We start from the raw sequence: 25,006 nt of genomic DNA, 5'->3' as shown, positions 1-25,006 counted from the left end.
GTAAATTATACTTTGATAAAATTGATTTAAAAAGTATTTGCTTTAACAAATTTGTTATATTTACATGGCTTTTTAAATGTTTCACTGAAAAGTATCTTTTAAATATCCAACCTTATACTATAACTTCATACACAGAAAGAACTTAATTTGTGTTTACTGACAATGAAGAAAACCATAGATTCCACTATTAGAACACAGAATGGCACAATGTTTTTTGGTAGAGATTTTTCAATCTGACGAAGTTCAGAATCACATCTTCTTTTTAGCTTTGAGACTATTCACATACCATGTAATTCACGTTTAAAGTGTACAATTCAATGGTTTTTGTTTTGTTTTGTTTTTTTAAAGATTTATTTGTTTGTTTGTTTGACAGAGAGAGAGAGAGATCACAAGTAAGCAGATAGGCAGGCAGGCAGGCAGAGGGAGAGGGAGAAGCTCCTGCTGAGCACGGAGCCTGATGCGGGGACCAATCCCAGGACGCTGGGATCATGACCTGAGCTGAAGGCAGATGCTTAACCAACTGAGCCACCCAGGCACTCCTGGTTTTTTAAAAATTAAATTCACAGAGCTCAGCAACCACCAACACAATCACTTTTAGAATATTTTCATCACCTCTAAAAGAAATCTTATGTCCGTTAGCAGTCAGTCCCCATTCCTGGCAACTACTAATCTACTTCTATCTCTATGGATTTGCTCATTCTGGACATTTTATTTAATAGAATTATATAATATGCAGTCTTCTGTGACTGGCTTTTTTTCTTTCACTTAGCATGTTTCTAAGGTTCATTCATGTTGTAACATGTACCAGGACTTCATTCCTTTTTCTTGCTGAATACTATTCTATTGTATGGATATATCACATTTTACTTATCCATTCATCAGCTGATGGATATTTCTGTTGTTTCCATTTTTGGCTATTAATAATGCTATGAACATTTCTGTACAAGTTTTTGCATGATGTATGTTTTCAATTCTTTTAGATATATGTATATATCTAGGAGTGTTATTGCTGGATCGAATGGTAACTCTGTGTTTAACCTTTTAAGGAACTGCCAGACAGTTTTTCCCACCAGCAGTGTATGAAAGTTCCAATTTCTCCACATCCTCGTCAATACCTGTTATTGTCTTTCTGTTTATAGCTACCCTAAGGGGAATTCCATTGTGGGTTTGATTTCCATTTCCCTGATGACTGATAATGTTGAATATCTTTTCTTGTGCGTTTATTGGCTATTAGTACATCACAATCCTTCCAACAAATACTTATCGAGTGCCTACTAGATATCAGGCAATGTTCTAAGCAGTGAGGAGAGAGTGGTGAACAAGAAAGAAAAGGATCATGGATCTTATATTTCACTAGGGAGAAACAGATTACAAACATGTTACATGTAAATTATGATAGTGATAAATGTTTTGAAAAAGAAAATAAAGGGTAATGTGAAGGTTAAGGCCAGTGGGGGTCACTAGACAAGGCAGTCAAGGAAGGCCTCTCTAAGAATATGACATGTGAGCTGAGACCTTAATGATTAAGGGAGCTAACCATATGAAGATCCAGGGGAAGAGTTTCCCAAGCAGAAGAAAGAGCAAGTATAATACAAAGACCACAACATAGGATGGAGCCACAGAGTGTTGACTGTCTACCCAAATCTATTCCCCTTCTTCTTCCCCGCTGGTAGAGACCTGTTCTTGCCCCATTGTTCAGCTTTCTCTTATGTTCAGAGTAAGTGAACTATTTCCAATCCCTCTGTGTGTATGTGATGGAGACCTCTGGGAAAGGCATATGGAAGAGGGATTGAGACTGGATGGTGATGTTCAAGAATGTGATGCCCGGGGCTGCAATGGCCACGGGGCAACTACAACGAGGGCTAGTAAATATGCTGCAGGTGGCAGAGCAGGGAGCGCAACAGAACCCGAGTCCTCCATGAGTATAAACTGAACAGCTAAATAAACCATCCTGGGGGCGCCTGGGTGGCGCATTCGGTTAAGCGTCTGCCTTCAGCTCAGGTCATGATCCCGGGGTCCTGGGATCGAGTCCTGCATCAGGCTCCCTGCTCAGCGGGGAGTCTGCATCTCCCTCTGCCTGCCGCTCCCCCTGCTTGTGCTCTCTCTCTGTCAAATAAATAAATAAAATCTAAAAACAAACAACACAAAAACCCAAAAACCAACCTGCAAGTCACCTCTCTCCCACATTCTTGTTATGTGAGATATTAAGTCTCCTTATTGTTTGAGATATTTGTGGTTTTTTTAAAAGATTTTTATTTATTTATTAGAGAGAGAGAGGCACAAGCAGGGGAGTAGCAGAGGGAGAGGGAGAAGCAGGCTTCCCGCAGAGCAGGGAGCCTGATGCGGGACTCGATCCTCCGACTCCGGGATCATGACCTGAGCCGAAGGCAGACACTTAACCAACTGAGCCACCCAGGCATCCCATATTGTTTGAGATATGTGAAGTCTGAGTCTCTATTACATGAAGCCAAAAGTGTCCTAACAAGCACCCAGGGTGGTTGGAACAGGAGCAGGGGTTTTGAGAAGGGTATAAGATAGAATGTGTTTGCATTTTATTTAATTCCAATAGAGAACCACTGGAGGATTTTATTTTATTTTATTTTATTAGGTTATGTTAATCAGCATACATTACATCATTAGTTTTTGATGTAGTGTTCCATGATTCATTGTTTGCGTATAACACCCAATGCTCCATTCAATACGTGCCCTCTTTAATACCCATCACCAGGCTAACCCATCCCCCCACCCCCCCTCCCCTCTAGAACCCTCAGTTTGTTTCTCAGAGTCCATAGTCTCTCGTGGGTTCGTCTCCCCCTCTGATATCCCCCGCTTCATTTTTCCCTTCCTATCTTCCTTTTTTTTTTTTTTTTAACATATAATGTATTATTTGTTTCAGAGGTACAGGTCTGTGATTCAACAGTCTTACACAATTCACAGTGCTCACCGTAGCACATACCCTCCCCAGTGTCTATCACCCAGCCACCCCATCCCTCCCACCCCACCCCCCACTCCAGCAACCCTCAGTTTGTTTCCTGAGATTAAGAATTCCCACTGGAGGATTTTAAATAAGGGCAGTATATAATCTGATTTATACTTCTAAAGCTGCACTCTGGCTCCTAGGTGGAGAATGGACTGTAGGTACAATTTAATTCTTCTGTCACTGTCATGTTATCTGTTTTTTGGAATCCATCCATTTCACCTCTCTCAAGTTTTTCCTTCTGTATCTACTTTATAATCTATCAGAAATTCTACCATTCTCAGAATGTCTTTCCTGATTATTTACATAGTAAAATGTTTAAGAATATGAATTATGAGCTGCAAACACACAAAGGGAGCAAGAATAGGACAAAAAACATACTTTGATGGAAATAAGCTACATATTCCTTTTGAAGTCAAGGGGAGGATGCGACCTTGTATTCTGCAGTTTGTATTCAGCAGCTAAATTCTGTTATAGCTAAAAAGTTAATCCATAATAACCTTATATTGGAATGAGCGGAATTATCATATCATTTCCTCTTAAGACCAGGAACTTGGCACAATGTTTATCTTATTACATATATTAAAGACATGAACAACCTAAACATACAAGACATGAACGGAAATTAACTTTAATTCCCTTGCAACACAACAGGATATGAAACACTGTATGTGTATGTGTATTTCAAATACATATTTCCTCATTTAATATGATTCATATTCAGTCAATCATGTTCCTGGCCAAACCACATCATTGATAAACACTTAGGAATGCCTTCTGTGTTCAATTAACACTGAGTTATGCTTTAAGGCAACTTACATAAACGTAAGGTGAAATGGAAGTCAATGACAACTATGTACTTTTTTCCCTATAAGTATCTTTCTTTTCATGACCATTCTCCTGTGTAGCTACATTACTTCACCTGACCTATCTGAATTTAAGTTAGAATGTAAAATACATTCTTCACCATCTTTATATTTCTATTTATTTATTTATTTATTGAGATTTTACTTTCAGGTAATCTCTACACCCATCGCGGGGCTTGAACTCACAGCCCTGAGAACAAGAGTTGCATGCTCTTCCAACTGAGCCAGCCAGGCACCCCTCCCCTTGGTTTATTGTGATGGAAGGGAGACAGAGAAGCTTTTCTAGCTTTCTATTTAAAAATAAATATACAGATATTGGGGCGCTTGGCTGGCTCAGTCAGTAGAGCATGTGACTTGATCTCAGGGTTGTGAGTTCAAGTCCCACGATGGGTGTAGAGATTACCAAAAAAAATAAACTTAAAACAAAAACAAAAACACCACAAAGAACGAAGGAGGGGGCACCTGGGTGGCTCAGTCGTTGAGCATCTGCCTTCGGCTCGGGTCATAATCCCAGGGTCCTGGGATCGAGCCCCGCATCAGGCTTCCTGCTCAGCGGGGAGCCTGCTTCTCCCTCTCCCACTCCCCCTGCTTGTGTTCCCTCTCTCACTGTGTCTCTCTCTGTCAAAGAAATCAAATCTTTAAAAAAAAAAAAAAAGAACGAAGGGGAAAGAAGCATGCAAGAGAAGTCTAATTTGGGGTGCCTGGGTGGCTCAGTCAGTTAAGCATCTGACTTCAGCTCAGGTCACGATCTCAGGGTTCTGGGACAGGGCCCCACGTAGGGTTCCACACTTAGAGGGGAGTCTGCTTGTCTCTCTCCCTCTGCCCCTCTCCTGGGTCGTGTGTGCTCACTCTCTCTCAAATAAATAAATAAAATCTTTAAAAAAAAGAAAAAAAAGAGAAGTCTAACTTGATTTACAAACAGAGTCAGCTGTCCTCCACAAATTAACAGCTGCCTTCCTCACTCCCTTCCTTCTTCAGACTTAAATTTTTTACCTTTATCCTGAAATGATTTTTTAAAAATGAAGCCATCTTTAGATTATTGGTCCAAAGAGCTTCCATTTGTGGAGGTCTTATCATAGGCCAAGCACTTTCTGTGGACTACCTCATTGAATCACAACCTATTAGTTGGATACCAATATCATTCCCATTTTACAGATAGGGAAACTGAGGTCGGGGTGGGGCTAAAATGAAGAGAGGTGCCCTAGGGTGCCTTGCTTCCACACCCTACCTACTCAGGACTCTGACTGGGACAAAGACAACTTAAGTAACTTGCTCATTATGTAATACTGTCTGTGTCTAGCTGGACAGTGAGTCCAAGTTTTTATATCCTGGAACACAGTCTAATCTCTGACAAAGAGCCCTAGGGCTTGGAACCCTGAATTCTAGGAGCTGCAAGTATTTGAGTCAGTTTTCCTACCCATTCAATGTTAAAATAATGTCTCAAAGAAATGTGAGGATCAGATGTATTTCCACAGATGCAAAAGTGCCTATACAACTGAAAATCTCTCATACTATGCAAACTATCATTATTATGAAGTCAGGAGACTGCCAGGAGCTTGGAGGGAGCAAGAGTCTTAGGACAGCCTTGTGAAAAAGAGAGGCAGAAATTTATCAGGAGTCCAGCTGCCAGGGTTGTCTGGCATGAACTGTGTGTTTGGAGAAAAAGATGATAAGAAGATGACCTGGATAGTTTGGAGGACAAGTAAACACAACTTCTGTGAATGTGATCCGTTTACAATAAACTCAACTACTAGTATCTATTCTGTTACCTGAACATTCCAACATCATTTCCACCTCCGGATTTTGCACTTGCTCTTCTCTTTTCCTGGAACACCTTTCTCCCAGATTCAAGGCTGGCTCCTTCTCATAATCCCAGTTTCAGTTCAAGTCATGTCTTGCGAGGGGATTTCTCTGACTACTCTATCTAAAAGAGCGTTAAGTCCTCCTCCCAGTCATTCCTTGTCCCGTTACCCTATTTCTTCATTACACTTTTCGTTCTCTTAAAGTATCTCATCTATGTGTTTACTTGTTTAATAAGGCCGATTTCCCACATTCCAATGCACGCTCTGTGAAAGCAGGGACCCTTTCTGTCTTGTTTATGACTGTATCCTCAGTGCCTGGCATATAGCAAATATGTAGGTATTTGCTGTGTTCTATAAATAAGTTGGGAGATTTCTGACTTCAGAGGGATCGAGGGCCACTTGGATATATTCCTTCTGGACGAATGGGGAACTGGGAAGCCTATCATGAGAATACTGGAGAACCTTCGGAAGGTCAAGCAGAAGTCCAACCTCCCAGGGGGTGCGGAGGGGCGCGAGGCGTGGGGGACTCACCTGCCGAATGGCCGCCAGCGTGTTCTCGGGCGCGTCGTGGCTGCCGCCGCGGTGGGCGATAGCGGAAACGCGGTCCCGGGGCTTGAGCACCTGCAAGGCCCTGCGGGAGGGCACAGGCTCAAAGCTGAAGAGGCGCAGCAAGAGGTAGAGGCTGCCGGTGAAGAGGCAGGCATTGAACGGACTACGCGTTACCAGCAGCAGCAGCAGCAGCAGGAAGGAGAAGGGGCCCAGGAGGCCCCCCTGTTCCTCCCACAGCCACATGCCGGCGCCCGCACCGGCACGGACGGGAGTCCCGGACCCGCCGGGCTCCCCGGACAAGAGAGCGAGAAGCGAGGGCGAAAGCCCAAGACACTCGCCACAGAGAGAACCCTCTTGGGGTACCAGCGCCGCACAATGGCGGCAGCGGCCGCATCCGGAGAGGGAGCCGGGCGTCCAGCCAATCAGGGCGGGGGATCTGCAGGGCTCGGGGGCGGAGCCGCTGCCATGGCAACGGAAGTGGGCTCAGGCTCTAGGCTCACGTTCCAAAATAGCTTTGGATTATTCTGGGGTCGGGACTTCAACCAAGGTTTTTCAGACTCCAGAAGGGGGTGGAATACAAGAGCGGTCGCACGGTTGTATGGCTGGAAGGCATCTTAGTGCCTCCTGATTTTACCCTTGAGGAAACTGCCCAGGGAACCGTGCAGGGGCAGGACGTTTAGACTGCTGTATTTATTCAATTCAAGATGTGCAAACAGCAATCCAGGCGCTCAAGATACACGAGTGTACAGGACCAACAGGGTCTCTGCTCTCCTGGGGTTTACATTCTCGTGGGAGGAAATAATAGTGCTTAGGGAGTACAGCTCACAAATGTGGAGCGCTTACCAAGTTCTAGGTTCTGTGCTAGCAAGTGTTTATGCGTTATCTCATTTATTCTCACAACAGTCTCAGTGGGTAAGTATTATCTCAGGAGACTGAATTCGGTCGACTCTAGAAGGATTTTTCATATTCTGAGGGAATGAAAGAGCATAGCAAAAGAGGCACAATCATACTTTAAAGCTGGAAGGGATTTTAATGATTCCCTCATTTTATGGATGAGGAAACTGAGGCCAGGAACAGTGAAGTGAATTGAGCAATTAATGACAGACAAGACTGACATCAAGCCATCCCAGTTTTAAGCCAGTTTTCCTCCTACTAAGGGCTAATAGTGAGGCTTTTGTACCAGGCACTCTGCAAGAAATTTATCTCAGTTGTTCTTCATAACTACACTTGTGATAGGCACTTTTTTTTGGTGTGTGATAGGCACTTTAAAAACTCATTCCCCATGTGCAAAAATAGGCACGGGAAGAACTTTCAGCAAGAAAGACAGAAGGTTAAATCGAGTTAGGAAACGGGAAGGGGCAGCTACATATTTTGGAAAACTAGTAACACGTTTAGATAGGAAACTTTGGTAAAACATTCGGGGCTTTTTGTTCCATCTTGAACCTGTTACCTTTCTTTCTTGGACGTGTTTTCCCACTGATTTGCAAAAGGGTAGGGATGTCTTGAGGCTTAGAGTTGATATCTAGGATTCATCAATTTTTTATTTACGGAGAAAAAAATGTGGTGATCGTTGTATGTTTTCCAACGACCACAAAGAAAGAGGTTATCTTTTTACAGATAAGTAAAAAGTAGCAATTTCAAGGAACACTTCAGGGGGCTTCAGACCTGAAGAGCCTTCACATTGTAATAAATTATAATTTTAGAGGCGCTAGTTTGCAGTAAAGACTACGTTTCCCAGCGTGCATCGCGCTTCCCGCAAGTATTGCGCCAGGGCGCAAGTACCCGGCCAGGGCGCTTACCCGGGTGCGCAATGCACCTCGGGGATTGTAGTTTTTTGGAGGCCCAACCGTTCCAACGGCCCCGGAAGCAACCACCGGAAGTGCCGCCCGAAGAGGTGGAGTCCGGGCTGTGGCGGCGGCGGCGGCCGTTGCCAGGATCCCGCGTTGCCGCCAGAGACCCGTAATATGGCGGGGAGGAGAAGGAGAAGGAGGCGCCGGGCCGAGCTGCGCTCTGTCAGTATAAATTGAGCTGTTTGCTTCCTGACTAGGCCCGGGGCGAGGGGAAAAAAGCGTGACCAGTCCGTGGGAGATCAGGTGTGTGCATAAGGCGGGGGCTAGACAGATCCTCAGTGGGTCCCCGCTGCGAGGCCACCGGGGGAGGCGAAATTGGCTCCCTGAATGCTGAGGGTGAGCTCTGTACGGAACCCGAACGCAGAGGCTGGGCTCCCGGTCTTCGAGCCCAGAGAAAGGCGCCGGGTGTGAGGAGACAGGTGCCCGGGGACCAGCGACGCTCGGCGCGGAGGTGATGCTCGGATGCTGGCGCTGCCTGGTGGGCCCTCGGGATGGAGCCTTAGCAGAGGAGCTGGGGGAGGTGGGCGTGGGGCGCCGGGGTTAAGGCAGAGGGTCCCTGGCAAATAATCTCGGGACAGAGCCGGGGAATCACCTCCTGTTGATAAAACTGGACCGTTTTTCTTCTCCCAAGATGCTGGCGAGGGAGTTATCCTCAGGGTGTGCCCTGGCCATTCTGAAAGCCGGTTACCACAACCAAAGGCTCCAGCTAGGAATGCTGTTTGTTCCGCCTTTGAGACTCAGGGGAATAAGCTTGAGGCTAATAAAGCAAGTTCTCTTGATTGCCCCTGATGCTGCGAGGTGATTCCCATTCTGCTTCTATCTGGTTGTAATCCCAGTTCCCTACCCCCAATTTAGGCAAGTGGAAGGCGCCTAGAGATTGATGAGGAGGGGTCTGGAAACAACGAAATGAGGAGGATGTCCCCCTTTCCATGTTTTAAAATTACATTTGAATCCTACCAGGAACCAAGCACTGTCACTGCCCTCCAGGAATTCATAATCTCGTGATAAAAATCATAATCATCATCCTCTTAATAATAAAGGCAGTCCCCATTTATTGATGCTTTCTGCATGTCCTGCATTATGCTAATTGCCATACATGTATTAGTTAATTGAGTTCTTGAGACAGATACTCTGATTATCCATGCATTACGTATGAGGAAATTGAGGCATAGAGATGGTAAATAAATTGCCAAGAACACACAGCTAGTATGTGCCTGGATAAGGAACCTTCCCTTTATGGAGTATACAAAAAGATTATGTCTTTGGGAGCACTTAGGGATAAACAACCAGCTAGGATTTGAAATCAAGGCAAGATCTGTTATATATTACTTTTACCATTCCCTTTAGTGATATTTCTGGTAGGACACTGGTGAGGAGTAGGTAGCAGAAGGATGAATCTATGGGGTTTGCAGAGGCTCATTTGGTGAAGGGTCATGGTATAAATGGAGAAGACAAGGCATGCCTGAACTTGATACAGCTGACAAATTATTAATTCAAGTGGACCAGTAATCCAGTAATGCCTGATGGTAAAATATGGGTCAGTAGATTTGTGGTTGGAGTGGCATTGTAGTCAAGGCTCCATTCAAAAAAAACTCTGCTGACAGATAATTGTGGTGTGAGAAACGAAGTGCCCTCCTGCTTAGTCATATAGGATACGATGCTCTTTTTTTTTTTTTAGAGAGGGAGAGAGAGTGACAGAGACAGAGAAAGGGGGAAGGGCAGTGGAGAGGGAGAGAGAGAGCCCCAAGCAGGCTCCACACCCAGTGCAGAGCCTGGGGAGGTGCTGGATCTCACAACCACCCTGAGATCATGACCTGAGCCAAAATCAAGAGTCCAGTGCTTAACCACCTGAGCCACACAGGTGCCCAATTATGCTCGTTTTTTAAATGATTGCCTTTGCAGTTTAGAGGTACCAGTTTCTTCAGAGAATAGGGTCATCCATGAAACTACCATTCTCTAAATTCCATTCTTCCTTGCTAGCTTCTTTGCTATATAGTCCGCTCTCTTTTTTCCTCCTGGTTTATTGTTTGAGCTGATTACCCTAATTGATTTATTCAATACTTTTATCAAGTGCCTTCTGTGTGCTGACGCTGTTCTGTGTAATGGGGATTCAGTGGTGAGCAAGACTGCAAAGGTACCTGTGCTTATGGAGCTTACGTTTTGGTGGAGGAAGACAGACAAAACCCAAGGAAATAAACAAGATAATTTCAGATAGTGGTAAGTGCTGTGAAAATTGGGAAACAGCGGGGCAATGTGATGTGATAGTGACTGATGTAGGGTTAATGTAGATGGGATCATCAGGGATGGCCTGAGGAGGGGGACATCCAAGTTGAGACTGAAGGATAGGAAAAATTCAGTCATGCTCTAGGATCATTTGGTAATTTCCGTAATCAACCATATTAGCACTTGTATATGGATATTTAATGCACTATTATATGCCATAGTTATGCTGTGATAATAATCTGTTACTGTACATCTGTAATATGCATGACATACAGGTCTTTTGAAGAGATGTGAATTTAACTTTCCAAAGCAATGAAGCATATCTATATGATGTTGTTGGAAAAAAAATAAAACTTGCCATAAGAATATTTTATTTATTCCTTACATTTCCCAGACCTTTAAAATAGAATTTCATGCTTTGCTTGGGTATCCATAGAAAGTATATTTCTTTCATTGTATGAGTAATCTATTTACGTTCCTGTAATGCTGGGTGCAGGGGTTGTGTTAAAAAGTATTTTTGAGTATTTTAGTAGAAATGGGATCATTTGAATTTCTCATACATTTTAGCTTCTGCATATTTTGGTTGTTAAGACAGCATAATGGGGGTTGAAATCCAGACTCAAAAATGAGGCCTTCCTATGATTGTCATGTAGGAAGGTGTTGTGTTTTGTTTGTTTTTTTACTTTTGCTTGTTTTATGAATATAGATTTGCAAAACAATCTCATTTACACTCTAGAGATCCATTTCTTTGAAATTAAACTCACACTTTGCATAAATCAAATATAGAAATAATTAGAATTGATGGGATGGTAGGAAGAAGTGTTGTTGATAAGACTACCAATTGGTCAAAATTAGCAATATATCTTATTTTTTTCGTAATCAAATCATAAGAAGCTTTTTCTTCATTTCTAGTTGTGCTGTAATTTGTCCCTGACCCTTTAATGTACTGAATTTTTAAGTGCCTTGAAGCTTAAGACAGTATCCTACTCCATCTTATTTCATCTCTGCATATCCCCCATCATTAGTTGAATTTTTCTGCCCCCCCTTCTTTGTTAATTAATTGTTTGAAAATGAACACTTAAGGGAACATTATTGTATTAGTTTTTCTGTTTTCACAGTTCATAACCTTGCTGTTGATGAGTCTGATGATGTCTCTCTTTTTACTTTCCCTTGCTTGTTTAAAGGAAACAAAGCCAGACATAATGCTATGGAAACAGGCAATCAAATATTTAACACTAGCTAAATGAATGAACATGCTGGCTAATCCTTCCTGATTACCTTGAATTTTTATAGCCACCATCACAATTTTCCAGAAATTGTGAAATTACTGGGCTGATTGTTTGAAGTAGTTTGGTGGTGGTTCCAATTTTTGACAATGAAATAGAATTATGAGAGCCAATAGATATTCTGTTTCCACCTCTGGCTGATTTGGTTTGTGACAAGGGAGTTAAAGTATATTTTTGAGATATGAAAATAATAGACTTTGAACTCCATGATAACAAAATAATTTTTAAAAGTAAATATCCTCTTTTATGTAAATAGCCTTTTTATCTTTTTTTTTTGGCTAAAAAAGCATTTCCACTTTTGTATGATTTAGTTTTTCTTGTGTAGGTAAGTCCTGCTAAGGAAAATACAATATTCTATTTTATAATCTAAAGTTAGTAAAGTGGTATAGAACTTTTTTTCCTTTAAGAATTTTTCACCGGTGAGTTCTTAGTACTTTTTTTAAACAAGTCATATTTAAAGATTGGTTTATATACATATGTTTAGACATATTTACTATATGAAGCAAGGCTTAACTGAGTAGGATCTTGAGGTGCTTACCTATACTTAAGAATTAGCTGTTCATCAGGGGCGCCTGGGTGGCTCAATCGTTAAGCGTCTGCCTTTGGCTCAGGTCATGATTCCAGGTCCTGGGATCGAGCCCCGCATCAGGCTCCCTGCTCTGTGGGAGGCCAGCTTCTCCCTCTCCCACTCCCACTGCTTGTATTCCCTCTCTCGCTGTGTCTCTCTCTGTCAAATAAATAAATAAAACCTTAAAAAAAAAAAAAAGAATTAGCTCTTTATCAGTAAAAAAAAAAAAAAATTCTGGGAAAGCCAATTTTAGGAATTGTGAATTCTAGAAATATTTCAGTGCTCAATAAAATTTGCCAAATAATTAAGATCTGTTTTTTTCACCATATTAAAAATGACATTTTTCTCTCTTATAGTGTAACTGTGGGAAGATGGAGGAGTATGAGAAGTTCTGTGAGAATAGTCTTGCCAGAATCCAAGAGGCATCACTATCCACAGAGAGCTTTCTACCTGTCCAGTCTGAAAGCATCTCACTTATTCGCTTCCATGGAGTGGCTGTGCTTTCTCCGCTGGTAAACATTCTTTGATTTTTATTTATTTATTTATTTTTTAATTTTTTTTTAAAGATTTTATTTATTTATTTGTCAGAGAAAGACACAGTGAGAGAGGGAACACAAGCAGGGGGAGTGGGAGAGGGAGAAGCAGGCTTCCTGCCGAGCAGGGAGCCCGATGCGGGGCTCGATCCCAGGACCCTGGGATCATGACCTGAGCCGAAGGCAGACGCTTAACGACTGAGCCACCCAGGCACCCCAAACATTCTTTGATTTTTAAATAATCTTTTTTTCTATAGTGAATCACTAAAGTAGTTTACAGAAAAACAAAAGAAGGCTTATAAATATTGAAAAAATGCCTCTTATTCATAATTAACGAAATACGAATGAGCTAGCATTTTTTTAATCTACTTGATTGGCAAAGATCCAGTAAGACCTAGTGTTCCTTAGGTTGTGAGGAAAAGGAGCTTGTACTGCATTTTTGCTGAGAGGAGCACTTGACTTTATTTTTTGGAGACTATTTTGGTAGTGTTTATCAGAATTTTAAAGTATATATAACTTTAACTTAGCAATTCCATTTTTGGGAATATCTTAGACTTATACTCATCTGTGTGCCAGAGGAAGTACATACAGGTTATGCAGTAGCATTGTTTAAAATAGCAAAAGATTAACAAACAACTTAAATGTCCATCAATGGTAAACTAATTTAACAGACCGTGGTCCATTTTATAGGATCTCATTCATGCCATTAAAACGAGTACAATACACCTAAATGTGCAGGCATGGAAGGTTCTGCACAGTCTATTGTAAATCACTGCACACATCATGCTGTCAGGAGCAGGGTAGAATAGTGGTTAAAAGCCTGATTCTGGAGCCTTCTGGTTTTGGTTTAAATCATTACTTTTGGGGCACCTGGGTGGCTTCGTCGATTAAGGGTCTGCCTTTGGCTCAGGTCCCGATCTTAGGGTCCTGGGATAGAGTCCTGCGTCGGGTTCCGTGCTCAGCGGGGAGCCTGCTTCTCCCTCTCCCTGCCCTTGCTCATGCTTTCTCTCGCTCTCTCTCTCTCTCTCAAATAAATAAATAAAATTTTTAAAAAATAAATCATTACTCTGCTACTTACCTGCTGTGCGAACTTACAGGTCCATTTATTTATTAAATGAGGATAAAAATAGTATCTACTTCACAGGGTTGTTGTTTTTTTTTTAAGGTTTTATTTATTTACTTGACAGAGACAACGTGAGAGAAGGAACATAGGGGTAGTGGGAGAGGGAGAAGCAGGCTTTCCGCTGAGCGGGGAGCCCGATGCGGGGCTTGATCCCAGAACCCTGGGATCATGACCTGAGCAGAAGGCAGACGCTTAACGACTGAGCCACCCAGGTGCCCCTACTTCACAGGGTTGTTTTGAGGATTAAATGATCTAATACATGTAAAATGCTTAGAACACTACTTGGATCATAGGAGGTACTCATATATATATATGTTAACTATTTGGATTTTTATATAAGAATATTTCTTTCTCTGAGGAAGGATAAAGGAGTACAGGATGAGAAGGAAGACACTCTTTTTTTTTTTTTTTTTTTAAAGATTTTATTTATTTATTTGATAGAGATAGAGAGAGGGAGAGCACAAGCAGGGGGAGTGGCAGGCAGAGGGAGAGGAAGAGGCAGGCTCCCCGCTGAGGAAGGAGCCCGATGTGGGGCTCGATCCCAGGACTCTGGGATCCTGACCTGAGCCGAAGGCAGCCGCTTAACTGACTGAGCCACCCAGGCGCCCGGAAGACACTCTTTTCATTATAAATTCTTTCATACTGATTGATGTTTTTAAAATGTGACTTTATTTCAAATCAGAAAATTAATATAATTGAAAGGAACAGTAAAAAAATGTATAACAGGAGTTTAAAGATCAATATTTTCTGCCAACTTTTTGTAATAAAATTTTCAAACATACAGAAAAATAGGGTAGTACCTTGACCACCCATATATGTACCATCTAGATTCAACAATTTTGAACATTTTTGTCGTCTTTGCTTTATCGTGTTTATAATTTTATATATATGTGTGTGTGTGTGTATACATACATACATACTGTTTTTGTTTTATTGCTGAGCCATTTGAAAATTGTGGATACATAATACTTCTCCCTTAAATATTTTGATATACATATTCTAAAAATAAGGATATCCTCCTACATAAAACCCATTATCACACTTTAAGAAAATTGGTAATAATTTTAATAACATCTAATATTTGGTTCATATTTAGATTTCTGCATTTGTGCTCAAAATGTGTATTATAACTATTTTTTTTTCTAATCTGGATCCAGTCAGGTTCACAAATAGCATTAGCTTGTTATGTTTTTAAAATCTGTTTTGGTCTAGAACAGCTCTTCTACCTCTCAAAAAATTTTTTTTAAAAGATTTTATTTTTAAGTAATCTCTACACCCAACATGGGGCTTGAACTTACAACCCCGAGACTGACTCAGCCAGCTAGGCGTCCCCCAATTTTTTTTTTTTTTGTAATGATAGTGAATTTATATTTTTCTTTTTTTTTTTTTAAAGATTTTATTTATGTATTTGACAGAGAGAGACACGGCGAGAGAGGGAACACAAGCAGGGGGAGTGGGAGAGGGAGAAGGGAGAGGGATCATGACCAGAGCCGAAGGCAGATGCCTAACGACTGAGCTATGGGCGCCCTGATAGTGAATTTTTAAGGAAACCAGACCAGTTATCTTATAGAAAATGCCTTATTTTGGATTTGTCTAATTCTTTCTCGGTGGTGATATTTTACTTGTCCTCTAGTCCCTGTAATTCATATAAACTGGAAATTAAGTCTAAAAGTTTGATTAGAAAAAAAGTACAAGTTTGATCAGAGTCAGGTTAAACATTTCCAACAGGAATTCTTTGGAGCTGATGTCCTGTGCTCCATATGAAGTTAAGTTAGAAGTTACGTAATCTGTTTGTCCCTCTATTCGTGATATTTAGTTGGAACACTCGCTTTTACAAGTGGTGACTGCCACATAACTCTTCAAAGTATACATTTTCCCCTTTTTGATTAGCAAGTAAATTGTGGAATGATTCTTTGGTACCATGCAAATAAAAATTTTAAAACAGGGCCACCTGGGTGGCTCCGTCGGTTAAGCGTCTGCCTGCGGCTCAGGTCATGATCCCAGGGTCCTGGGATCGAGCCCCACGTCAAGCTCCCTGCTCAGCGGGGAGCCTGCTTCTCCCTCTCCCTCTGCCTGCCGCTCCCCCTGCTTGTGCTCTTGCTCTCTCTCTGACAAATAAATAAATAAAATCTTTAAAAACAATTTTTTAAAACATTTTTATCAGCTACTTGATAACATATTGCTTGTTAGTTTAATATGGACCAAAATATCTGAGCCTTGTTGTTTAGGGTCTATGACTCCATCAGTTACTGATTTATACGCAAAATCTGATGCTTATGGACCTTAATCCATGATTTTATGTTGTATGTGATAGATGAGTAGTGTAATTTTGGAATAATTTTTTATGATATGTTTTGCCTTTACATTAGTCTAAAATAAGTCTTGACTCCTTAATGCAGTGACTAAGCCTCTTAGAACTTAATAATTAAGATTTAAATTCACTAAAAAGATGTAATGCTTAGAAACTTCAATTTTTTAGGTAAGTTATATTTTTAATAGAAAGTACAATGAACTGGGACCAAATGTGTTCTGATTTTGTAGGAAAATAAAACATTATCTCTTTCTTTTATCATTAATCCTTTAGACAGTTTCTTGAAATAGCAATGAGGTAAAACGTACACTGATTAGAAGATTAGAAATTGAAGAATCTGACCTTGTGGAGTAAGATACTGCCAAATGAAAAGCTCAGCAGTGGCCAAAAGGACTTATTTTACCTCTCATTTTAGAGCATTTGATAATTGAACAGGTTTTTTCTTTTTAACTTTTTTATTCAGTTGAGAATAATTTACAGCAGTAGAATGCACAGCTCTTAAGTTCTAAAGGTCCATGAGTTCTGATATATGGCATACACTTGTATAACTCATACCCATACGGATATTACGGATACCCACAGAAAGATCTCCCGTGCCCCATCCCACTCATTACCCCCACCCACTGTTCAGATTTCTTTCCCTGTAGTTTTACCTTTTGCATGTTTTAATCATTCTGATTCAAAGCTTCCTGACTTTAAGATGTTTTTATATTTATGAGAAATAATTACATATTTCTGATGTTTTGCAGCTTAACATTGAGAAAAGAAAGGAAATGCAACAAGAAAAGCAGAAAGCACTTGATGTAGAAACGAGAAAGCATGTTAATAGGAAGAAAGCTTTATTGACTCGTGTCCAGGAAATTCTTGAAAATGTTCAGGTGTGTAATGTATGCTTTTTAAAATTATGATTAAGAAATCATGAGGTACGCATTAATGATAATTTCTCAGAAATATGTTTGCACTTACTAGTTACCAATATATTTTACTGTTATGTTTGAGAATCTTCATGGTTTGTGATATTCCATTTCAGTTACTCCAAAGAACATTCAGTTGCTTGTTAGTAATGTTCCCAGTACTTGAATCAGAGGGTACTTAGACAATGGAGCCCTTCCCTGAATATAATTGCTTATTGTCTGTGTCTTATGACTCTAAAAACATGGAATTCTCAGTGACAGAATGAGAGAATTGACCATTGTAGTTTACCTCTGAACTAATCAGACTATTGAGTCAATGACCTTATTCTCATTCTCTGCTAAAGTAAATAACTGCCCCCAATTTTTTTTTGGTAAAATTCTCTTAAGTACGCAAATGCAATTTAGATTATGTAAGTAGAATTGTCTAGATGCATCTTAGACCTAAACTAACCATATGGTCTAGGAAAAAAAAACACATATATAACATACATAACATATTGCTTGTTAGTTTAATCATTCTGATTGAAAGCTAGATGACACATGTACAATGAACCTTATATATTATTATATATATTATATATAATATTATACTAGATGACACATGTACAATGAACCTTAGGCTGTTTCCCACTAACTGCTACCTTCATTTTTCTGTGTGTAGTAGATTTAAAAAAAAAAAAAAAATATATATATATATATATAATATGTAGCACAATAAGTGTAGGTTTTTTTTTATTTACTAAATGTTTCCTGTTATTGAAACAAAAATGGCATATCATTGTTGGTCCAGTGAGGGATTATATCAAATATACTACTAATGAGATTGTTGAGTCTTAAAACTTCCAACATTTAATAGAGCATGTACAGTGTTAAACTAGAGGGTAATGAATTAATTATGCAGATAGAGAAATTTTATATTGTACAAATAGATGTCTCCAGTCTCTTTTACCTGTAAAACCTATCATTCTATGATACATTTTTGTTGTTGTTGTTATTTAAATTCTCTAACCAGGGGCGCCTGGGTGGCTCAGTTGTTAAGCATCTGCCTTCGGCTCAGGTCATGATCCCTGGGTCCTGGGATAGAGCCCTGCATCAGGCTCCCTGCTTGGCGGGAGCCTGCTGCTCCCTCTCCCGCTACCCCTGCTTGTGTTCCCTCTCTCGCTGTGTCTCTCTCTGTCAAATAAATAAAATCGTAAAAAAAAATAATAAATAAATAAATTCTCTAACCAAAGGCTCATTTTAGTAGTGTACAAAAAACATAGCTGTAGCTGCTATATATATAAGTGTGAAATGTGAGATATTTTAAGGAGACAATTTATTTTACTTAAGGCTATGAACATGTTCATGGATTTGGTGAATATGTTTCCCTTTTGTTTTATTTTGTCTTGAGGTTGTGACTAAGTATACTTTGTTGTGGTGTTTATTGCGTAGTACCTGGAAACCATTATATGTCTTGGGATTTGTAAGGTAAAACAGGAGTGCCATATGGTCTAGGAAAAAAAAACACATACATAACAACCTAAAAATCTTTTAATATTCAGGATTCTGGCATCTGTATTGATATGATAATATGATAATTTCTGTCAGTGTAATATATGCTTGTATAATCTTTAAAAACCATCCTACATCACTTTTTATTCTTTTGCAAAGTCAAATTATTTAGATAGAAAAATGCAATTTTATTTTTTCTGTTGGCTCTCTTGTGTGTTATTTGTTCTCATTTTATAAATTTTTTACTTATTTTGCTTGTTCTAAACGGGTTGCTATTTAAAATGACTGTCATTTAATCAAATTGAAATTTGCTTTGATGAATTAGATTTTAAGTTGAAAGTTCTCTTCTTTTTTTTTTAAAGATTTTATTTATTTGACAGACAATGAGAGAGGGAACACAAGCAGGGGAAATGGGAGAGGGAGAAGCAGGCCTCCCGCTGAGCAGGAGCCCAATGCAGGGCTTGGTGCAGGGCTTGATCCCAGGACCCCGGGATCATGACCCGAGCCGAAGGCAGACACTCAACGACTGAGCCACCCAGGCGCCCCAGAAAGTTTTTTTATTTCTAAGTAACTTAAGCTACATGGCTGAACTATCATTTAATACAAATTTGCCTCATCATATAGAAGGATTTTAATTGAAATCTGGTGTAAGCTTATGGGAGGCAGGAGTCTTGTTACTGAATTATTTTTGCTTAATACCCTAGGCAAGTTAGCCGTCGTTAAAGAAGGAATCATTCATGTAAGAAATTTAATAACTTGCTATTTATCTCATACATTGGTATCCTTAGCTTTCGTAGGAGAACCAGTTGGTGACTTTAATAATATATATAATATAGAAGAGAGTTAAAATCCATCTATTCCAAAAAAAAAAATCCATCTATTCCAAGATTAAATTGTGCATGGATATGTGAATATATATGTGTGTGTATACCCGTTCACATATGTACATATTTGTATCAGATTAGATAATTTCCTTTTTTTCTTATACTCTTTTATTTTTATTTTTATTTTTTTTTAAAGATTTTATTTATTTATTTGAGAGAGAGAGAATGAGAGACAGAAAGCATGAGAGGGAGGAGGGTCAGAGGGAGAAGCAGACTCCCTGCCGAGCAGGGAGCCCGATGCGGGACTCGATCCCGGGACTCCAGGATCATGACCTGAGCCGAAGGCAGTTGCTTAACCAACTGAGCCACCCAGGCGCCCTCTTATACTCTTTTAATAAATAGGCCAGGATGACCAATAGATGTTTTAATTTTTTTTAAATTATTTTATTTTATTTAAAAAATTTTTAATCAGTAGATATGTTTAATAGTAATTTGAGCTACATGTGATACAGGATACACAGAGCCAACAGAAAACAAAAACTAGAAAATCTTAGTTTTTGTTTGTGTTTTCATATATTAGAATATTTGAATTTTCTATTTCAATTTTATTTTAGAAAATAATGAAATCAAAGGCTTTTCTTTGCAGTGAGGAAATATTAATTTTTAAATTTTCTTTTCCAGGTTAGAAAAGCACCTAATGCCAGTGATTTTGATCCATGGGAGACTGAAACAGTTTACTGTGATTCAGAAGTCAGAAACTTGAATGTCCCTGCTACATTTCCAAATATCTTGCCAAGCCCTACTGAACACTCTACTTTAGGAAAGTTTGAAAAGATAACTGGAATTTTGCCATTGAATCATGAGGACCAATTTAAATCTAATGGGATAGATTTAGCTAAGGACTCAGAATTTAATTCTCTGAAGCACTGTGATAGTTCAGATATTGTTACCCCTGTGGAAAATGAAGCTTCTGCAAAGACCCCCTCAGCAACCCCTCAGGAGAGTCTTCTCTCTGATGGTCACTTCCCAACCAGTGAAGAACAGGACCCGACACTTTTGGAGGAAGTTACTCCGGATCCCTACATAATGAGTCTTCAGAACCTGATGAAAAAGTCAAAGGAATATATAGAAAGAGAACAATATAGACGCAGCCTGAGAAGTAGTGCAAAGAGGCGTGTTCATGAGAGTCATTCAGATAAAGAAAACGAGGCTGTTAAAGTGACTGACTATGGAAAGGAGAAGGCGCAGTTGACTAGCAGACACTGTGCTTCAGTGATTCCTGACAAACCAAGCCTTAATAAATCAAATGTTCTTCTCCAAGGTGCTTCCACTCAAGCAAGCAGCATGAATGCGTCCGTTTTAGGTAGCTTTTCTAAAGTGGACATACCTGTACGAACTGGCCATCGCACTGTTTTAGACCCTGATTCTGATTTTAAAGTCATTCCCACTTTTGTTCCCGAAAGTAACGTTATCAAAAGTCTTACTGGTTCATATGCCAAATTACCTAGTCCAGAGCCAAGCCTGAGTCCTAAAATGCATCGAAGGCATTCTAGGCCATCATCAGCATGTCATATACTTATAAATAACCCAATAAATGCCTGTGAGTTAAGTCCTAAAGGAAAAGAGCAGGCGGTAGACTTAGTTGTCCAAGATACTGATGAAAAAACAAATGTACCTGAAACTGTGCCAAAGTTACCAGTTGATTTAGCAGGAGTTTGTCCAAGCAAGGTTTATGTCAGCAAAAATACATCTGAAGCCATACAGGAAGCGGTTTTAGGTAAATCAAATCAGGTATGCCAGTCTTCAGGAAATCAGTTAGAAAACAAGGTCATTCATGGACTTGCTGTCGTGGAAGGTCAGTTAACATCTGATGGGAGAGGACCACCCAAAATGGACGGTATGTGTACTGCAATGCCAAGATCGCATGAGCCGTATGCCACCACTCAGTGTGTAGTGAGTCAAAACTTCGGAACTGTGAGCGCACTCAAGTCAGCCAATGTGTTAGAGAAAAATGCCTGCAATTTACAAATGGAACTGAATAAGTCTTACGATGTAAAAAACCCATCTCCTTTACTGATGCAAAACCAGAATACCAGACAGCAGATGGACACCCCTACAGTGTCCTGTGGAAATGAACCATTTTTGGATAACAGTTTTGAGAAAGTTAAACGGAGACTTGATTTAGATATTGATAGTTTGCAGAAAGAAAACTGCCCTTTTGTCTTAGCAACTGGAATAGCTGAACAGGAAAGGCAGCATTTGCCAGAAAAAAGATACCCCAAGGGATCTGTCTACATCAACAAGAATAACATGTTAGACAGTAGTTCCAAAGGTAAGGAAACTGAAGTGTTTGATGCCTGCCAAGTAGATGGCAGCTTTATTGAATACTTTTAATTGACATTTTGAAAAACAATAATAATTGTCTTCATCTGTTCATCAGGGTTTTTCATTTCATTTCTCTTATCGGATAACCTAAAATTAGCTATAGTTTATTGCCATTTGATAGGCTTTCTTAAAGCCTTCTCTTATTTAAAATATGAATCTTTCACAATTCACTTTGTGTCACAGAGAATATTGTTAATGACTGGAAGAAAAAGTTCTTGCAGGAAAAAAAAAAGTTCTTGCAGGAAACATCGCTCATAGTTTTAATCTAGTGTATTAATATGTTATCTTCCTTTTGGATGGACAGTGGTTTCTAGTATCTTCATCAGCCTGTTGTTCCATTTGTAATGAGATATTCATGTAGTTGGTCCTTCAGTGAACCCTTTAACATCAAATTATTAGAGAAATAAGGCTCTGTAAGTAGTGTTTTAAGAATGACATCTTTATTGGATAAAAATTATTTCAAATTTCTTTCATATCTAGTGTTCTATTAACAGCAACTTGTTAAAACATGTCTTTCTTCTTCTAACTCCTTACTTTATTGTTGGGGTTCATAATTCTTCATTACTAATATGGAAGAAATGAGTCAAGTCAATGAAGTTCTTGGACATAAACATTTCAGCTCTAATGTGATCTATATCTTCCTGAAAAAAAATTTCACATTCTGTAAAATTGCACGCTAAAAATAACAGAGTTGATAGGAAAAATAGGGTTGGGACAGACCGTTGAAAATCTGTGTAACTTAATAAGAACTGTAATAAAAACATCAGTGGCTCTCTGGGGAGCCGGTATGGATAATCCGGACGGACAGGGCAGCGTTGCTGGAGGCCGTCTCTGTGAATACCAGAGGTCCACAAAGCTAACCAGGGGGCAGTCCTGGCAGAGCTTTAATAGGAGCACGGCCAGCGCGAGTGAGGTGAGGCCAGTCACGGAGGCAGCCAGCTTGCTCTCAGAGGAGCTCCTGGACAGCGCTCATTTATGAAATTCTTAAGATAGAGCTGAATGGACTCTCGCTGTTGGTTGAGTGGTTGAGCTGAGGAGCTTTGTCCTTTTTTGCTGAAAGTTGTAAGTCTACTCCTGCTCCTCCAGCTCCCCTTTGCCTATGAAAAATTGCACATGAACAAATGCAAATTGTTGTAGCTGAATAAAATGTATTTAGCAACAAACGGGAATACCATAGCAGATAGGTAATATAATATGCTTATCTTCAGTGAAAATCATTGACTGTATATTTGGGAAGAATGATTCTTTGAATTCAGCCAAATTGTGATGGGTTCATGAATAGGTACTACATCTGTGTAATACTTGGTATTTCAACATCTCAGAGTGTCTTACTACTTTCTGTTCAGTAAGCTGCATAGTCATAATGATTGAATAAATTTTTTAGTTAGTAATTTAAATATCTGAAATTTTAATATCCAATGTTTTTTGGAACCTGAAGCTGAGAAGCCTTACACTATCAAAGGAACATTTATTTAAAAAATCAAAACTAAATAAAACTAGAAGCTACAATACCAGAGATCCTGGAGAAGGACCAGAGTCAGAATAGAGGTGAGATGCAGACGAGAATCACATCTTGAAGTTAATTTGAGTAAGGAGAATCTTTTTTTTTTTAAGATTTTATTTATGTGACAGAGAAAGAGAGCACAATCGGGGGGTGCGGCAGGCAAAAGGAGAGGGAGAAGCAGGCTCCCCCTGCAGAGCAGGGAGCCTGATGTGGGGCTCAATCCCAGGACCCTGGGATCCTGACCCGAGCCGAAGGCAGTCACCTGACCAACTGAGCCACCCAGGTGCCCCAAGTAAGGAGAATCTTGACTGAATAGATAGTGTTGGCTCCATCGGTTCAGATCCTGGTGGGATCCGCTGAGTGAGTGGGGATGGTGGTGACAAGCAGGCCTTCATTTGGTAGCTTGAAATGAAGGGCATGGTGGAAGAGAATGTGGCTCAGAGTGGGGACCTGGCTGTACCTTGATTGTGTTATGTTGGATCCAGGAATGTTCTTTGGTCAGAAGCATCATTTAAATTGACTGTGTATCAGATATTAGTAAATTTTCTAAATTTGAGGGGACGTGTTTCTTTTCAGAAGGCGAGGAGATATTAAAAAGCAAGATGTTAGCTTTTGAAGAAATGCGGAAGAGGCTAGAAGAACAGCATGCCCAGCAGTTATCACTACTCATAGCTGAGCAGGAAAGGGAACAGGAAAGATTGCAGAAGGTGAGGAATTAAAATGTAGGGATATGGGGCTGGTAAGTGGAATTTCGCCGGGGATACTATAAATTTTGGTCACATATAGGATACTTGTAATTTCTTCCCCTGTATATCTTAATCTTAGGGGGTGATTGATTTTGATACATGGATATTGCAAAAATGTGAGGTTTAATATTTAGCTCCTTATCTAAAAATAAATGCAAAATTTATCAAAAGGATACTTTATTGAATCCTTGACTCAAAGCGTGTAATATTTTTCAAAGTTTTTTTTTTTTTTAAGATTTTATTTATTTTTGAGAGTGAGAGTGTACAAGCAGGGGAAGAAGCAGGCAGAGGGAGAGGGAGAAGCAGGCTCCCCGCCGAGCAGGGAGCCTGATGTGGGGCTCGATCCCAGGACTCTGGGATCATGACCCGAGCCGAAGGCAGATGCTCAACCATCTGAGCCACCCAGGCGCCCCATATTTTTCAAAGATTTTTATATATTGATGCTGAACTACGCATTCTGCAAGAGTGTATTGTAAGAGCAAGGATACTTGTTTTAAGATTTTGTTGGAGGTAGGAAGACTTGAAATTAACCATTTGCTGATAATTACCCATTACTTTTAGCTAAGCCTAAAATGATGGTATTTTGGGATATAATTTAACAGAAGATGTAGCACGTTATATAATACATTTAATCTGCAGGAAATAGAAGAACAGGAGAAAATGTTAAAAGAGAAGAAGGTGATTGCAGCTGAAGCATCTGAATCAGGCATTAACAACGCAGTGGACTTAGAATGGAGAAAAATAAGTGAGTCTGGTTTGCTGGAAACAATGCTGTCTCAGGTGGACTCGCTCCATCCTTCAAACTCTAGTTCTGGTAAATATTTTTAAAATTCTCTTCTGTTTGAAAAAATTATCCTATAGTAAGATATTTTACTTGGCACACTTTAAAACTGTAGCTCCATCCTTCAAGTAATCCCATTTGCCAGCTGCCCAGTAACTAGTGAAAAATGAAATGATAGCAGATCAAAGCCTGGTGAGCAGGTGTTCATGAGAAAAGCCACCTCAGCAAGGAAAACACCAGGAAATTTGACTCAGAGCCCAGTCTTTGTTTATT

General features: G+C 39.9%; 2 protein-coding genes across 8 annotated transcripts in view; one reads left to right on the top strand and one right to left on the bottom strand.

The window, feature by feature from the left end:
* Positions 1–6,617, bottom strand: part of GDE1 (glycerophosphodiester phosphodiesterase 1) — a 35,437-nt gene extending 28,820 nt beyond the window's left edge. Inside the window, exon 1 of one of the 4 annotated variants that reach the window (XM_078074763.1) lies at positions 6,177–6,617. In XM_078074763.1, coding sequence (XP_077930889.1) covers positions 6,177–6,437 — 261 coding nt within the window. In that variant the 5' untranslated portion in view covers positions 6,438–6,617. The remainder of the gene's footprint in view (positions 1–6,176) is intronic. The other 3 variants (XM_036076052.2, XM_036076051.2, XM_036076053.2) reach the window with 3 other exon arrangements.
* A 1,464-nt stretch (positions 6,618–8,081) lies between these two features.
* The window catches only part of CCP110 (centriolar coiled-coil protein 110), a 26,231-nt gene continuing 9,306 nt past the window's right edge, over positions 8,082–25,006 (top strand). For 2 of the 4 annotated variants that reach the window (XM_078074762.1, XM_036076043.2), the window contains exons 1-7: positions 8,082–8,287; positions 10,116–10,261; positions 12,478–12,633; positions 16,838–16,966; positions 19,999–21,649; positions 23,783–23,913; positions 24,592–24,766. In XM_078074762.1, coding sequence (XP_077930888.1) covers positions 12,493–12,633; positions 16,838–16,966; positions 19,999–21,649; positions 23,783–23,913; positions 24,592–24,766 — 2,227 coding nt within the window. In that variant the 5' untranslated portion in view covers positions 8,082–8,287; positions 10,116–10,261; positions 12,478–12,492. The remainder of the gene's footprint in view (positions 8,288–10,115; positions 10,262–12,477; positions 12,634–16,837; positions 16,967–19,998; positions 21,650–23,782; positions 23,914–24,591; positions 24,767–25,006) is intronic. The other 2 variants (XM_036076048.2, XM_036076046.2) reach the window with 2 other exon arrangements.

Source organism: Halichoerus grypus, chromosome 6 (genome assembly GCF_964656455.1).
Source record: "Halichoerus grypus chromosome 6, mHalGry1.hap1.1, whole genome shotgun sequence".
NCBI lineage: Eukaryota > Metazoa > Chordata > Mammalia > Carnivora > Phocidae > Halichoerus > Halichoerus grypus.
The sequence above is the reverse complement of the archived record's forward strand: the minus strand, read 5'-3'. Positions and strand labels throughout refer to the sequence as shown.